This window comes from Peromyscus maniculatus, chromosome 8 (assembly GCF_049852395.1).
Source record: "Peromyscus maniculatus bairdii isolate BWxNUB_F1_BW_parent chromosome 8, HU_Pman_BW_mat_3.1, whole genome shotgun sequence".
Classification (NCBI taxonomy): Eukaryota; Metazoa; Chordata; class Mammalia; order Rodentia; family Cricetidae; genus Peromyscus; species Peromyscus maniculatus.
The window spans coordinates 10,384,348-10,401,983 of NC_134859.1; the positions used below are offsets into that span (position 1 = coordinate 10,384,348).

The 17,636-nt window shown below is 42.1% G+C and overlaps 2 protein-coding genes across 11 annotated transcripts in view; one reads left to right on the forward strand and one right to left on the reverse strand.

Annotated features, from left to right (window-relative positions):
* Ubn1 (ubinuclein 1) overlaps window positions 1–8,261 on the reverse strand; it is a 33,048-nt gene extending 24,787 nt beyond the window's left edge. For 3 of the 5 annotated variants that reach the window (XM_076577938.1, XM_042283584.2, XM_006984668.4), the window contains exons 1-2: window positions 8,115–8,253; window positions 3,913–4,200 (exon numbers count right to left, since the gene is read on the reverse strand). In XM_076577938.1, the coding sequence (XP_076434053.1) occupies window positions 3,913–4,161 (249 nt within the window). In that variant the 5' untranslated portion in view covers window positions 4,162–4,200; window positions 8,115–8,253. Of the gene's footprint in view, window positions 1–3,912; window positions 4,201–6,524; window positions 6,620–8,114 lie in introns of all 5 variants that reach the window. The other 2 variants (XM_042283583.2, XM_006984670.4) reach the window with 2 other exon arrangements.
* Window positions 8,262–8,936: 675 nt separating this feature from the next.
* Glyr1 (glyoxylate reductase 1 homolog) overlaps window positions 8,937–17,636 on the forward strand; it is a 39,492-nt gene continuing 30,792 nt past the window's right edge. For 3 of the 6 annotated variants that reach the window (XM_006984671.4, XM_006984672.4, XM_042283586.2), the window contains exons 1-3: window positions 8,973–9,094; window positions 10,096–10,132; window positions 11,082–11,161. In XM_006984671.4, the coding sequence (XP_006984733.1) occupies window positions 9,057–9,094; window positions 10,096–10,132; window positions 11,082–11,161 (155 nt within the window). In that variant the 5' untranslated portion in view covers window positions 8,973–9,056. Of the gene's footprint in view, window positions 9,766–10,095; window positions 10,133–11,081; window positions 11,162–17,636 lie in introns of all 6 variants that reach the window. The other 3 variants (XM_016003190.3, XM_076577939.1, XM_016003191.3) reach the window with 3 other exon arrangements.

A 17,636-nucleotide genomic window follows, 5' to 3' on the forward strand; every position in this document is an offset into this window, starting at 1 on the left:
CAGTCAAACACTGATTCAAGGAATTCTTACCCTTGGAAACATATCTTCAAGGGTCCACTATCATAACCCTCTTGTCTGCCAACCTCAATAATCATTCCAAATATTTTCATCTATTCTTCTAAAGTTTATTTTTACTCCGTAAGTTTACTCATGCATTTATTTTTATCAAGTAAATTGTCCATAGCTGGACTTATGTTCTTGGGCAAGGAATTTTAATATTAATAGAGATTACACTAAATATGCTAAGACTTTAGAGTATAAATAAAATACTGAAAAATGGACGTTTGCTTCAAAACAAAAGTCTCTAAGCCAGGCATGGAGGTACATGCCTGTAATCTCAGCAGCTGGAAAACAGAAGCAAAAGAACAGAGTTCTAGGCCAGCCCAGATTACGTAAGGCTCAATTTCCAACCTCAAAAAAAAAAAAAAAAAAAGAAAAAGAAAAAGAAAAAATTCCTGTATTCCACCTTCCTGTCTACTAAAACCCACACACCCATAAGATCAATTACATGATTTATAGCATACACACACACATACATACACTAGAATACTGTGGTACGTACAAAATACAAACATTTAATGGTAATAAATGTCTGGGTTTTATTTTTAAATTTTTATCTTTATTTTATATGTACAAGTGCTTTGTCTGAATGTATATATGCATAGTATATGCATGCCTGTTGCCCAAAGAGGTCAGAAGAGAACATCAGATCCCCTGGAACTAGAGTTACAGATGGTTTTGAGCCACCATGTGGGTGCTGGAAATGGAACCCAGGTCCTGTATAAAAAAGCAGCCAGTGTAATCTTAACCACTGAGCCATCTCTCCAAACCTACCTGGGCTGTTTTTAAAAACAGATGCTTATTTGTATCTTCTAATATTCCTACAATGATCACATACAACTTAAATGACTAAAATAACTTTAGAAATCCCATTTTTGAGTACTAACCAATTCAACATGAACTCTTCAAAGCCAAGGAATATACCATTCAATTACTATTTCTAGACCAAAGGTTCACCTCTGTCCAGACAGCATCCTGGCCATTATTAAGCTTAGCCCTCTGGGGCTTAAACCTTACCATATTTTAACTTCTGCTACCTGTTCTCCTAGGATTTTCTTAAAATACCCATGAGACTGCAAATTCCCATGAAGCAGGGACAGTCTTTCCCACCATGCAGCAGCACTTCACGTTGTAAAGAATAGGTGCTAACTGACCCAACACACAAATGTATCGAGTTATACTAGGGGTGGGAGTGGGTGTCCACCACTATACTCTTTACACTTCAAGACAGATCCTCTTAGGACTTGTAAAACTGACTCAGGAGTCGTAAAACTGAAGTTCAGGAGTACATCCTCTGTGTATATTCCATGCATTTTTCTGCAATATTGAAAGTAATATGGAGCTTCTCTACCCCAGCTGCCAAAATAAAAACCAGAAAAACAAGGTAAGTTAGAGCATCAGAGTTTGAGCCCATAGATAAATATGTTAACCTACTCCTGCTAATGTCTCTTTCTCTTAAGGAAGAGGATACCATCCCTACACTGAAAAAGTAATAGTGAACTTATTTTAAATTATTTTCTCATCCTGTTTATGGGCTCTTATACAATGACTCTTGGTATAGATGCACTGACTTTATTCTGGCTAAGATATCAATCAAGACAACAAACACTGGACTGGAGAGATAGCTCAGCAGCTAAGAGTGTTTGCAGAGCACCTGGGGTCCCCTTCCCAGCACCCATATAACAGCTCACAACCCTCTGTAACTCCAGTTCCAAAGGACCCAACTCCCTCTTGTAGCTTCTACATGCAACACACAGGGTACAGACACACACAGACCGAACACTTATATACATAAAAGCAAATAATGGAGCTAGAGAAATGGCTCAGTGGTTGAGAGTGCTGGCTGCTCTTACAGAGGACCTGGGCTCAATTCCCAGCACCCACATGAAGGCTCACTATCATCTGTAACTCCAGTTCCAGGGGATCTCACACTTCCTTCTAGTTTCTGCGGGTAACAGGTACACATGCAGTATACATATATACATGTAAGAAAAACATAACTTTAAAAATAATAAACATATTTTTGGTCAGGTGTGATGGCATATCTCAGCACCTAGAAGGTGGAGGAAGAAGGTTTAGGAATTCAAAAGCATCTTGCTACATGGTAAGTTAAGAAGCCAGCCTGGGATATATGAGACCCTGCCTCAAACAAAACAAAACATAACCCTATACATTTTTACTTAAGAAAAGTAAGGAATGTTTCTAACTAGACATGCTTCCTCCAAACACCCCTAAAATGAGTCAGGTAAGTGAGTACTTGGCACTGAGACACTATGCCTGAGACTTTAACATGATCTCACTCCACCCTCAGACACTGTGAACCAGGTGCTGGCCTCATCCCTGTTCTAGTAAAAACCACCAGAGACCAAAATGCCACAAGTGTGATCCTACTTACCTTTTCTTCCTAGCCTAACACAGTATACTATATACAGTAAATCTGTAAAATGCTCTTCATCTAGCTCCTACTCATGATACATGATTCTATACACATACAACACACAAAGATATGCAAAACTGGTCTTGATTGACAGCAGTTGCCTGTAAGGAAGGGGGATAGTGTTCTTTGAGGCAAGTAGAAGTAATTCTAGTATCCTGGTAAATGCTGTATTTTGTGAATCACGTACAGGTTACATGGCTGTGCTGAGTTTGTGAAAACCCACAAACTTTATCGTATGTATTTTTCATGTATGTGTGACTCAACTAAAAATTGTATTTATATTGTATTTATATTATATATTTGTATTTATATTTGGATATAGTGGTGTAAGTATGTGATCCCAGGATTTAGAGTTTGCCACAGGAGAATCTTAAATTCAAAGTCATCTGGACTATATAGTAAAACTATGTGCTACTTGTTTTTGTCAGCTTGACACAGGCTAGAGTGATCTTAGAAGAGGGACTCAAAAGAGAAAATATGTCCATCAGATTGACCTGAAGGCAGGTCTATGGGGATATTTTCTTGATTAATGATTGATGTGGGAATAGGCCACTCTGTGTGGTGACACCCCCGGACAGGTGGCCCTAGACAACATAAGAAAAGTAACTAAGCAAGGCAAAAGGAACAAGCCACTAAGCAGTATTCTTCCATAGCTCCTGCTTCTGTTCTTGCCTTAACTTCCCTTCATGATAGACTGTAGTGTAAGCTGTAAATTGAAATAATCCTTTCCTCCTCCCCAAACTGTTTTTGGTCTCTATATTTGTCACAACAATAGAAAGCAATAAAAGACACTGTTCTGAAACTATATAAACACACACACACTTTTTAAAAGTGTTAATGAGCTGGTAATGGTGGCACACGCCTTTAATGCCACCATTTGGGAGGCAGCGGCCAGCCTGGTCTACAGAGCAAGTTCCAGGACAGCCAAGGCTATACAGAGAAACCCTGTCTTGAAAAATGAATCAAATAAATAAATTAAATTAACATAAAAAATGTGTTGCTTCTTTTATTTATATAACCAGCCATAACTCAAACTGGCCTTGGATGTGCCATATACTTTTCTCTAGCATAAGTCAGGAGACGGATTCTTTTTTTTTTTTTTCTTTTTGGTTTTTCAAGACAGGGTTTCTCTGTGTAGTTTTGGTGCCTGTCCTGGATCTTGCTCTGTAGACCAGTCTGGCCTCAAACTCACAGAGATCAGCCTGGCTCTGCCTCTTAAGTGCTGGGATTAAAGGCATGTGCCACCACCGCCTGGCAGGAGACAGATTCTTAAAAAAATTCTCTTTTCTCACTCTAGATGAGTTGTGATCTTGGGAAAGCCCAGGACTCACTTCCCTGATATAAAAGGCCCATGTGAACATATTGGTATCTTCATGTTAGGTCTGTAGAGCAACTCTGGGTCTACTGGAATGTACCTTGTCTCCGGGATGAAAGCCTTTCACCTTCCCTCGGATGCTCTTCACCAGCTCTGGGTAGAAGAACTCTGGACAGCGTTTGTGATCTGGTTCAAAGAGGGTGAGTGTAATCCGAACAGCGGCTGCAGCTGGCTCACAGTCTTGATGCTGTTCTGTTCCTCCAACCTCCTCTTTCCTGGACTTCTTCAAAAACGCAGGATTCAAAGAACCTGGGAGAGAGGTGAACTGGACCCTGTGGGGCTCCGACATGGCTACCAACAAGTCTTAGCAGGTGTCACTGCATGATTTCTGTTAACATTGAAAAGAAGGGCCAGGTCAAACCAAAATAACAAAGATAAACATTTTCAAAATAACAAAAATAGTTGTCAATTACACAGATTTAAAAAAATTTCCTTGTCAAGAAGAATCCATTGACAAATTATAACTGTCTTAACTCATTTAATTCTAGTTGTAAATATAAAATTTTTCCTATTTTAGAAATCATCCAACATCACATAATTCAGGTCAAAAGCTTGTGTATTGATGCAGTCAAAACTGGGTGTTTTTTGTTTTTTGTTTTTGTTTTTTGGTTTTTGGTTTTTTTTTTTTTTTGGCAAGTGCCCCTTTTCATTTCCTTTGTGCCTAGAAAGCCCTTTCCAAACAGACCATATAAAAGGAACCACCCAGTCAGTCTTCTATTAACTCTAACCTAAACTGAACTAACTATGCTCTAAGGTCTAAGAACAGGCTCTAGCTTGTTTTTTCCCAGTAACAATTACTGAAGATTCTTCCTTTCCCTGCTGATTTGTCGTAGACCATAAGCAGACCTCATATATAGTTACAGTCCATGCTAAAAGCCGTGTTACGTTTAATCAATTACGGGAGAGATTCTTTAACCAGTACTGCTCTGTCTTGAAAACTCTTACACTTTTAGTATACTAAATTAAAAGTTAATCTCTCTCTCTCTTTTTTTTCAAATAATAACTGGGGGCTGGAGAGATGGTTCAGTGGTTAAGAGCACTCTGTTCTTCCAGTGGACCCAGGTTCAATTCCCAGCATCCACATAGCAGCTCATAACTATCTGTAACTCCAAGATCTGACACCTTCACACAGACATACATACAGGCAAAACACCAACACATAAAATAAAAATAATTTAAAAAAAAAAAAAAAACTGGCTTCTAACCTATTTCAGATCAATTTTAGAATCCTTTTTGCAAGTCCCCTACAAAATGTGACTGTACTTTGCAGGATAAATTGTAAATATGAATTAATTCAGGATGATTTGTCTATCTCCATATATATGTAGATGTACTGGGATATATTCAAAATTCATTCATTTCATTATCATCATTAAAAGGTGATATAACACCAGATAAGGTAGTAAAAATATAGAAATGAGTTAAAAACAAAATCATCTATCCAGGCTGCAAAGACATAAGCAGTAAAACAGATTGGCCTGTGCAAAATGTTTACCACATGCACTAGGATACTGGAAAAAAAAAAAACCTCAAAGGGCCTCAGGACATTGCTGAAAATTCACCTGGCTGTGAAAATAAACCTGAACTGAAAGTTAAAGGCTTGCAGGCTCCCCACTGAGAGGAAACACAATCTTACTGTAAGAAATGGATCAGCAAGTTATTCAACTGGATGAAGGAAGTGGCCAAGCAACCAGATCCTAGGCTTTCTGCTTAGCCAAAATTTTTTAAATGTATCCTCATTTCAGTTCAGGTTTTCAGAGGGCACAACTCAAATCCACATTAGCTACAACAGTGTGTGCAAGCCTTAGCCAGCAGGGATACACGACTAGAGGACAAAGTAAATCACCTATTAACTCTTACAAGTCAGATTTTGGTTAAGTTTTATGATGTTCACAACATACTATTTTGTTCTTGGGCTGGGCCATTAGAAACATTTAAGACGATCAGATTATATTAAAGGTCATGTTAAACTTATGCATTTAATTCCAAATGCTTAAGAAAGTGTAATTAAATTCTAAAGTCCATAAAAGAACCTGAATTGCATTTATACAATTAAATTAATAAGCCAGGCGGTGGTGGCGCACACCTTTAGTCCCAGCAGAGCCAGGCAGATTTCTGTGAGTTCGAGGCCAGGCTGGTCTACAGAGCGAGATCCAGGACAGGCACCAAAACTACACAGAGAAATCCTGTCTCAAAAAAAACAAAAACAACAACAACAAAAAAAAAAAATTGAGTTACGGTCTTGGAAAGAGCTTACTATAAAGTTTATAAGTTTACCTCTTTAGAAATATGAAGTAGCAGGGCAGGGTGGCACAGGCCTTTAATCCCAGCACTTGGAAGGCAGAGGCAGGCGGATCTCTGTGAGTTTGAGGCTGGTCTACAGAGTTCCAGGGCAGCCAGGGCTACACGGAGAAACCCTGCCTCAACTCCCTCCCAAAAAAAAGAGATAGAAAAGAAATATGAAGTATCTGAGCAAATTAAGAAAAAAACTACATGTAGTTTAAAACACTTAAGAGAATCTAATTAACCTGGTTTAAAAGAGTTAACTGTTTAAGGAAGTTTAATCTGTTTAAGCTAGTGCTGTCTCACACATTTGTCCAAGTTTTACTTTCACATGCAAGTATGCATGTGTGTGCATGTGTGAAAACTTACAGAGGTCGGTTCTTTCTCATGTGGGTTCCGGGACTGAATGTAGGTCTTCAGGCTTGGAGGCAGGCACCCTTATCTGCTGAGCCATCTTGCAGACCCTCAAGTAATTTTTTGACATATAAATTCTTAAATTTGTAAACAAAACATAAATTTTTACAAGTCTTAAAAATAGCTACAAATGGGCTGGAGATGTAGCTCAGTAGAGTGCTTTCCTAGCACACTGGAGGCCCTGGGTTCAATTCCCACAGTGAATTAAATTGGGAATGGTAATATACACCTGTAATCAGCATTGTGGAGGTGGAGGCAGGAAGACCAGGAGTTTAAAATTACTCTTGGCTATATAAGGAGCTGAAAGCCAGCTTGGATTACATGAAACTCTGCTTCCGAATAAAACGACAAAAAGGAAAACAAAAAACAAACTCATTCAGAGTTTTTAAATACTCTGAATGAGTTGAATATTAGAATGCACACAGGAAGAAATAAAATATTTTTTAAAAAATTGTGCCTAGGGAGGTGGTGGTATATACCTTTAATCCCAGCAGAGGCAGGCAGATCTCTGAGTTCTAGGCCAGCCTGTTCTACAGAGCAAGTTCCAGGAGAGCCAGGGCTACACTGAAAAACCACACACACACACACACACACACACACACACACAAAGATTATGCAAAAGCCACTGGATTTTTCTGTATCTCCAAGTATTCCCAGGGACTGTTTATGCTTTTGTTCTCATAAGTACATTCTTTTTAATCACTTCACTTTTTGAACAGACTACTGACGAAACAAAGAAACGTGTATGCTAATTTTATCATTAACTTTTTCTTATTTAATGGCTTTTCTCTTTTTATTCCAAAATGCAGTTTTATTATCTACAGAAATGACAACTTTTCTTTCACATTTATTTTTGTTTCCTGTCTTATTTCATTAGGTAGAACTAGATAGTTTTCTTATTTCATTAGCTAGAATTAGACAATGTATCCTTTGCTCTATTCCTTACTTTAATGGGATTACTTCTAGGTCTAGTTGTAAAGATGCACATTTAAAGAAGTCATTACAATATTCTTTAATTCCTCCAAAATTCTAACTTCTAAATTAAGAGCACTTGTTGAACTTTATTAAGTAATTTTTATGAAATATTAAATACACTTTAAATGGTCAGTTTGTGTTTAAAATAACAGTGTAAATGGCAGTCCCTGCAAATCTGTGGTATTTCTGGGAAATTTAAGAAAAAAATAGGCTGGGGTCAATCCAAGGACCCACCTAGCTTCTCCACCCTACGCGCCAGAGCAATTTACAACCAAAGCCTCTAAGTGGGAACACTGCCTTGGGGAAATGGGCATGAACTTGACACCTTCCAAGCCGGCGCTGACTCAAAAAAAGCACAGCTGTAAGTTAAGTCCACCCTTAAGTCAAGTCCACGTACTCCCAGTCGTCTGTTCTGGGAGTGAGACTTTCTTACACAAAACAAAGTCAAGCTGCAACCCCGTCTGCGGAAGTTAGGGCAGCCGCCCTGCCCCTCAGCAGCTAACAGTTCCCACTAGGCTGTCATCTGTCTTCCAGCTGTCACAACTTCTTGCAAAGTGTCACACTACTTACAAAGACTAACGCGGGAGGCTGGACTGGACCGCGGCACACACCGTTGTCCCCAGAGCCGACGCGGGCCGCAGACGTCCCCCCGTGGCGGTCCTCATGCCGGCCCGGGACCCCCGGGCTGCGGCGCGGCTCAGCGGCCCGCTCCCGAGCGCTGCATGCGGGCACGCGGAGGGCCCGCGCCGCGGCCCATGGCCGGGTCCCCAGCCCGGGGGAAGGGAGCCTCTCTACAAACCGCCGCTTTCCCTCGCCAGCCCGGGGGGCGGGGGGAGCCGAGATATGCCAAGTCCACGTCCAAGAAAACAAGTCAGGCGACGCCGAGAACGCTTGGCGCGGACGCCGCTCCGGAAACCGACCGTCGAGCAGGGCGCTCCTCAGCAGGCTGGAGCTCCCGCCCCGAGCGCGGGCTCGCGGGAAACCAGGGCCTCTCGGGCCCCCGGCTGGGACCGAGACGGGCTTCCAGGCCGCGCCAGGGTCAGTCGGAGCAGCACCCGAGCTCCAAGCCCCGTCCGCCCGGCACCGAAGGCTCAGGAACGGCCCGGGGCCCGCGCCCGACTAACGGCCGTAACGGAAGCAGCGAGAAAGACTTGAGATGAGTCCAGAGCCCCGGAAGCGAGGTGGGCAGCTCAGTCGGCTTCCTTTCGCGCTAGTCCGGCCGCGCCGCCTCCGCCGCGGCTGCTTTGGACCGTGGACGCTTCGTTGTCACGAGCCGGAGGGAGGAGGGGGCAGGAGCCTGGAGTCTCCGGGCTTCGACGCGCTGAGAGCGCGGCGCTTAAGTCACGTGTCTCCAAACCACCCAATGAGCGCCAGCGGCGCGGTGACGTCAGCGCATCCGCTTGGCGGATGACAGCAGGCCCCCGTCACGTGGTCAGGCCCACTCCAATGGGCGGTGCCGCGGCGACCTGAAGTTCCCGGCTGCCCGTGCGGCGGCGGTGGTTGGGTGGTAAGATGGCGGCTGTGAGTCTGCGGCTCGGCGACTTGGTGTGGTGAGTCCCGGTGGCTAGGGCTGAGGGAACGACGGCGCGAAGCTGTTTTTCCTGGTTGCAGGGTTGGCGGCTGCCCCGGAAGTAGCTTTATCGTTTGCTCCTGGCGGCCAAGAGCTGGGAAGACGAGGTGCCGCCGCGCTGCGAACGACGCTTGGGCGGAAGGGGCTGTCCGGTCCCCGGGGGACCGAGGCCGAGGGTGGCCGCGGCGGTCCGGGCTCTGAACCCTGAGGCCATCCCAGGGGAGGGCTCCGGCTCTGGAGCCCGGACGCTGGCTGCCAGTGCAGCGAGTTCCGCTGTCGCGCGGGTTCGCGAGTCCCGGGGTCTCTCCGGTGCTCTTCTCAAAGCAGGAGAGGCTGCCTCGCGGGGGACAGAGCCGTCCCAACCCGCGTTCCGATGGGACAGACGTGGGCTCGAGGCTCCAAGTGGCGAAATCCGGTGCCGGGCGCTGCCCCGTGAAGAAATCGAGGGGAGGGGGACTTCTCCTTTACAAATGATGGCTAGGCGGTGACCAGTGCCTCTCCTTCTGTTCCTTGTGTCTCCGACAACAGCCAGATCAAAACTGACCATTGTCTCCTTGAAGCTGCGTAGTTTCCCGACCTAGAGGAAGGTTTCCATGATCATTTGTCAAAGGAAGGCCGATCTTGTGGTGAATGAAACCAGACTTAGGGAAAGTATGTTTACAAAGAGAAAGAACTGTTTCTAACCCTGTCACTGGGAGGCCCCAGACTAATGACTCTTAATGGTTTTGTTACTCTGTATTCCTTCTCAGTGGAAGAATGCACAGACATCAGGCACATGCATGTATAGTTCTGTATTCCATGTGTGAAGGTCCTGAGCCGAGCTGTGGAAGGCCCATTAAAGGCTCCAGTATGCCTGCTTTTGTTGTGGCCCTTGAAAGTGCCAGCCTAGAGTTATAGGAGCATAAATTGCTTATTGAGTGGGCTGAAGGAGATGGACTGGCTTTTCCAGGGCAAGTTCTGACTCTGTATTATTTTCTCTAGGGGGAAACTGGGCCGGTATCCTCCCTGGCCGGGAAAGGTGAGTGTATTGCTGCTATTAAAGGAAGACTGAAGTTGAAGTTAAGGATGTAGGAGAATGCTGTTTCCCTCAGTCTCTAAATGAGTTCCTTCAGATAAAACTTATGTATTTTACCTCTAGTTATCATTGGGTTTTGAAAGGTATATCAAAATGTTTAATGCACAGTAATCACATCTTTCTTCAGTCAGAGATGGTTTGTGAAACTTGTTTTTATCTTGGAAATCAATTGTAATCAGAATGTACCATTACACTTAAATTTAAGAAAGAAGAAACAGATTCTCCAGGAAGAGGAAAGTCTAAATGTAGGTTAGTGAAAAGCCAAAGTATTTTTGTCCCAACTAAGTTTAAATCTTCTTCCCCTGCTACCATATGTGCTGCTCTAGTGCATATCTGCAGAAGTTGACATTCCAGATTTTTTGAGAGGTGATCCATCATAGCTTTCCAAACATTCTGGTTTTGTAGTCTTGCTAGGAATCCAGGAAATGTCTGTAGACTCTTTTCAATACGGTGTTTCCTGTGCCTCAGTGGTCCTTTATTTCCACCATTTCCTGCCTTAACTCTTGTTGCACTGAAAGTATTTTGAAGAATATTTTCTGTTTCTTCATTGATTACATATCACATGGGGGTAAGGGTGATATTGCTGTTAGTTTTAACTGATTGTTTACCAGGACCCATTACAGTAAAAGCTGTATCTACTAAACAATACACTACCTGTTAGCTATGAGTGTATTGCTGCTATTAAAGGAAGAATTTAAGGAATTTAAGGAATATTTGCACATTTCTTCACAATAGAAAAGTGCCAGATACGGGACAAATAGAAAGCCTTCGTTTCTTTTGGGACATAGTTCTTTTTAAAATCTGGTTTTTTTCCAGCCTAGCTAGAGCTATGACAAATACTTTTCTAGTAGACTGCTGTGTTCTCATACCTTTTTTCCCTTTTATCCTTCAGATTGTTAATCCACCCAAGGACTTGAAGAAACCACGTGGAAAGAAATGCTTCTTTGTGAAGTTTTTTGGAACAGAAGATCAGTGAGTAGTATTCCCTGAGGGATTGTATTGCCTGTGGTTGTTCTCCTGAGTCTGAGCTGCTTTGGACTATTCTAAGGTCCTCAGTTCAGGTTCACTGCAGTGTGTGAAAAAATGGCACCTCATTCTGGCTTCTGCCTAAACAGAGGGGGCTGTTCTTTCTAATCTAGCAAAAATTATTCTGCGGCCAATAGTAATGTCCCTCAGGCAAGAACCAGAGTTCATAGCTTTCTACATATTATAGTCACGTTGAAGTAGTTTCTTATGTCTTGTCTTTACTTAATCAAGAGTTCCTGTTTGCTTCTTTCTCTCATCATTTTTTTAAAAATTTTGTGGCCTTGTGGATGGAACCTAGAGTCTTTCCCATGCTAGACAAGCCATTGACCACTGAACTACATGCCCAGCTGATTTTCTTTTAATGACCATGTAGTGTGGTCTGTTTCTGAGGTACAGTGAAAGCTAAGATGTTATTTGATAAAAGTATTTGTTTAATCCTGTTCCCATTTGTAAGATAAAGTAACAGTAATTACTATGTCATTGTAATTATAAAGCTTTATTTCCTAGTATGTGCTGAACTGGAAGGATCTAGAACCATTACTTTGAGGGTCTTTGACATTACAGAAAGCAGTTTAAAAAGTTACACAGAGGGAAGAGTGTGTATTAACTTGAATTTGTAGTGATTTGTTCTCCTCAGTACAAGATGATTGCCTAATTCTGGCTAGGTAACCTGATTTCTTTAAGCATTTGCTTTTGTATTTATAACAGTTAAAAGAAAAATGTTACTAAGTTTAAAAAATGTGATTTTTTTTTCCTGCTAAAAACACTAATGGCTAAAATATTAGTTCCTTAAAAGCAACATTTAGTATTATATATGAAAGTACCTTACAGATTGCTTCTCACATTCAGGAGTTTATGTGTCAGAGTGCTCTAGCAGGTTTCAGTTTACATAGTATGTTGACCTTCACAATACAGATATACCCTGCCCCCATTTTCTTTTCACCAGCCAACTTACCAGCTTTGTGGTGGCAGTGTTTTCAAGGAAGATTACTCTAAGTTGTAAGTGCAGAGCCTGTGGAAGCGGGAATGTTGTTCAATGCCATGCATTGAGATTGGACTATAGCTCAGTGGTATAGCACTTGCCATTACCACCACTATCCCACCTGCCTCAGAAAGGAAGGAAAGTGTTATTGCCATTGACTACTTAAAGAAGATTATCCTGATAAGAAAAACAGGTGTTAGTTATATTGCATATAAGTCTACATTCCATAGTGCTAGACGCTGAAGGAACTCCTAGGACAGTGAATGTTGTGGAGCTCAGTAAGGGAATGAGATTGAATAGTGCAGCTGGGATAGTGTGCAGAGTAACCAGGGTAACTAGGACACATGATGAAAGAGGGCGAAGTCAGTGGAGAACAACAAGGTCTTGAAAAACTGATGGAAGACAAGATGGGAATCCAATTGCAAAGCATGAATAGAGTTTGGATGATCAGTAATGAAAAGGCAGTGTAGATCCTATTGAGCTATGGGAAAGGAGAAGCTTCTTGCCTGGGGTAACTGATGCTAGGGAATCACAGGCAGTAGTACTAGCCATACTTTAAGGGTGGCTAAATGAAAAATTAAACATATCTAAAAGAAATGTGGGAAGTCATTCAGATTATTTGAGGTCTGAAAGCCATTCTTTGGTAATTTTTTTTTCTAATGCTAAAATCCTAGAAGGATATAGTGGTTTCTCTGTGTAAATAAAACACTAGAACTAAGTAAAACATAGGAAATCAAAGTTGCATAAACTTGAGTACCCAGTGAGAAAAGGTATATGCTGAATGCATATATAATAACCCAGTGCTGGTAGTGATGGTGTGATTTCTAAACAAAAGCTCTCTCGAGTAGGTACATAGCAAGTAGATACAAGGAAACCAATGCCTTTAAATGACTTGAAGCCTCTTAGCTCCTTTGCTGGAGTTCCACATTAAAAAAAATTTTTAGAAGGGCTCAGGGTAAAGCTAGTAGTATAGTATATGTTTAGCATTCATGAAGCCCTGGGTTCAGTACTCAGTATTTCCCAAAAGATAAAACCTACTGTAGGACTCAAGTGCTTGTTTATTTGTTTGGTGGTCAGTAGACAAGTGATAAGGGTTTGCAGCACTGCTGTTAAGGACAGCTTCCTCTGTGCTCAGCTCTGTTAAGGCTGGTTTATTTAGGGTCAGTGTACTATCTCTGGAGGTGAGATCTCCAGATTAGGTAGTTGCAGCAGAGTACTTGGGGAAATAGCTTTGAATGTGTTGTCTGCCTACCATGTATCAGATAACTGGTTCTGCCTGCTCTCTGATCTAAGCAAGCCATTTCACCTTTCTAAGCCATCCTCATATGGGAATGCTTTGTGAGGAAAAACAGCATTACTTCTAACATGAAAAGATACATTTTTCCACCTTTGTACTGTGGCTGTCCAGGAAAACTGTGTGCAGTTTAGTTATGTTTCCCAGAAGACCAGATAGAGCTAGTCAAGATCCAGAGAAGGGACGTGTCAGAAGAATAGGGCTCTTTACTATGGGAAAGAAAAGCCTGAAAAAAAAGCATGGTCAGGAGTTAGGAACCAGCTTGTGGCCTTCAGGAGTTCTGCAAGGGACACCTCAAATGGAATGTTGTGTGATTGTTCAAGCACAGCACGATGATTCCTATGTGAAGTTAATCACTTTGGAGGTGGTATAGACAAATGATAGCTAAATTTTTTAGAGACAAAAACTAGTTTCTAAAGGACAAATATGTCTGTGGCTGGGGTGGAACCTTTAATGCTGACATTAGGAATAAGGGTAAGTGTGATCCTGGCTCATCCTGTGTTGCTGATTTCATTGGTGACTGGACCCTGGCCCAGTGAATGAGGCACACCCCATGCTATTACATTCCTGAGAAACATAGGATTCAGTCAGATATACTCAGTTTCAAAGTTGACACATGAACTAATAGCAAGGACCTTTATTGCAGAGTATATACATAGCCTCTTGAGTAAGATTATTGATATTTTATGATGGTCCTGGAGAGGTGGCTCAGCAGTTAGCAGCACTTACTGCTTGCTCTTGCAGAGGACTGGATTTGGTTCCCAGCACTCGCATCAGGTACCCTCTGACTTCCAAGGGTATATGTGTGTGTGTGTGTGTGTGTGTGTGTGTGTGTATAAATATATATATATATATATATATATATATAAATATAAATATATATATATATATATGGTGCACATTAACTCACATGGTACACACACATACACATAAATAAAAAACAAAAATTTTAAGTGTATGTATATAAGATATATATAATATGATCCTAAAGTTTTAGACATCTGGCTTTTCCTTTCCTTTCTTACCAAATCATCGAACAAATTATATTGGCATCCCACAGTTAGGAAAAGAAGGCCAAACCTACCTCATTAGGCCTCCATGTTGAGGACAGGACTTAGTGACATGGATTCAGCTCTCCAAGACACAACTTTCCCCATTTACTTTAAAATCTAGAGGGAAAAATAACTTCAGCATAGCTTTATTAACTATACCATATGACCACAGTTAAACATCAAGAATCAGAGTATGAGAATCCACCTTGGACAAGTCTGTCCTTGATTGCTACTCATGTAAAAAGAGATGAGGCACAGAGTTTAAAAATTGATCCAATGTTGGAGAGATGGCTCTACAGTTTAGAGCACTTGCTGCTCTCCTAGAAGATGCTAGATGGTTCCCAGCACCTGTGGTATGTAGCTTACAATTACCTATAACTCTACTTCCAAAGGATCTGCCACCTTCTGCTCTTCACTGACATCTCCACACACTTGTGCATGCAAATACAAATAAGTAAATAAATATAAATCTTTAAAAATTTTTTGATCAGGGCCTAGAGAGATGACCCTGTGGTTAAGAGCACTGGCTGCTCTTCTACAGGACCTGGGTTCAATTCCCAGCACCTACATGGTAGCTCACACCTGTCTGTAACTCCAGTTCCAGGGTTTCTGACACCCTCACAAAGACATAATATGTAGGCAAAACACCAATGAACATAAAAATAAAAACAAATTATGTATTTAAAAAATAAAATTTTTTTGATCAATACAGGCTGGCAAATGCAGATAAGGGTACTTGGCTGCCAGTCCACATAATCTGAGCTCAGTCCTCCAAACCCACATTGTGAAAGGAGAGAACTGTCCCCCAATCTCTATACTTGCACCGTGGTCTATGTGTACACACACACACACACACTATTGAAAATTTTTGGTTTGATCTCTAGCTGGAGATAGCAAAATGAGAAAGTGTTCTTTTAGTTTACAGGCACTCAGAGCCACCAGTTCAAGAATACTACAGCAGGGACTAAACTGATAGCTCAGTGGTTAAGAGCAATGGCTTCTCTTCTAGAGGACCAAGGTTCAATTCCTAGAACCCACATGGGGCCCACAACTGTCTGTAACTCTAGTTCCATATAATCCTATGCCCCCTTCTAGTCTTGATGAGCACTAGGCACGCACATGGTGCACAGACATACATGCAGGTAAAACACAGATACAGCAAATTAAAATAAATCTTTAAGAATAATGATGATAAATCAAGGAAAGGCCCTAAAGACTTTTCTCCTTTAAAAGCTTGTGACAGGAGACCTCTGTTTCCATGGCAATCTTTATGGCCAGTTCTCCCCTCTGCTTTCAGGAAGTGCATGGGTGGTCTTCTGACTCTTCTCACATGAGGGCCAGGGGTTGCAAATTTAAATGGTAAGGTGTCCAGGACCCCAGACTCAGAAGCTTTTTACATCAAGCCACATGTAAGGTGAGCCAGGCCTGGCTGGTATAAGGTGTAAGGTACTAAAATCTGTGGTTAATGATGAAGAGCATGTGTGAGCATGCCTTTTTCTTTTCACCTGGCATTGACCAATCTACTTCTTCTACTTCTAACACCATTTCATAGTTGGAGAGTTGAGCTAAGTGAGTAGTGAGGTCCAATGTTCTGGATATTTGATTGGCACAACCTGTCCCTGTGCCAGGGCTGCATGGTAGCTGTTGTGAATAGAATGGATTAGATTCTCCTTCCCAAAAACAGGAACAGCTCATGTGCAGATAGTAACTCCCTCCATGGCTGATGACAGTGCCGTGAGTGAACAGGTGTCACGTAATAGAATTAGAGAAGCTGGCCCATAGGGGAGCAGTAACTATTGCTTAATGAGTGCAGCACAGCTAGAAAGCCTCATCTGGCACTTGAGGATGTTACCAAGTACCCTGGTTAGTTTTCTGTTGCTGTGATAAACACCACAACCAAACACAATTTCAATCTTATGCCTCTGGGTCACAGTCCATCTTCGAGGGAAGGCAGACAGGAACCATGCTACGTGCTGGCTTATTCTGCCAGTTTTCTTATACAGTCCAAGACCAACTTCCCAGTTGTGGCACTGCCCACGGGGGGGCTGGGTCCTCCCCATCAACAGTCAAGACATTTCCCCCCAGAAACTACAGGCCAATCTGATCTGAGTTCTCCTTCTTCTCAGGAGGAGGATCTAATCTATGCTTGGTTGTATCAAGTTGACAATAAAAACCAAGCAGGACACCAAGTTCTAGAAACAAAATTTTCTAAATCCGTCTTAGTTGCAAGTCTTTTGGTGATTTCTTTTGGTGGTGGTGGTGGTAGTGATGGTGATATGTTGTATTGTTCTTGTAGTTTTGAAACAGGATCTCTTGTAACCCACACTGGCTTAGAACTCCTGATCCTCCTTCCTTCACTTCCCAAGTGCTGGAATCACAGGAGCGCACAGCCACGCTTAGCTTTGTTGGTGTCTTTAAGGTAAACTTTGCTTGAAATGAACTGAGACTTTTCCATATTGCCTTTGTGTGAGTATGTGTGTGTGTTTCCTGGTGCCTTCATTTCTAAAAAGCTTAAAACTGGAGATGACATGTATCATTTTCAGCCTCTAAGTACTAGTATCACACATCCAGATAGAGAAGGAGACCCATATAGTCTGATACAGGCTTTCTGCTCCTTTGTCTTTTTTTTTTTTTTTTTTTAAGATTTATTTATTTATTATGTATACAGCATGTATGACTACAGGCCAGAAGAAAGCACCAGATCTCGTTACAGATGGTTGTGAGCCACCATGTGGTTTGGTTGCTGGGAATTGAACTCAGGACCTCTGGAGAAGCAGTCAGTGCTCTTAACCTCTGAGCCATCTCTCCAGCCCCTCTTTGTCTTTTTATATGTCATCCCCATCCAGTCCTATTGTTGTGTGCCTCCATTTCAAAACTCCAGCCCAGGTTTTTGTATCTAAGCCGTGGCTGAGACGCATGTGTGAGGTTGTCGTATGGTTTTTCACTTAAGGAGAAATCAGCTCCAAAGTACAGAAATTTTTATTTAAGTGGAGTGATCTGGGAATGGCTTAGTGGCAGGTCTGTCTTCCATTTGAAGAGTTTGTAGGAAGTATGACAAGACACCAAGGAACATGCTGTCAGTCATGTCAGATG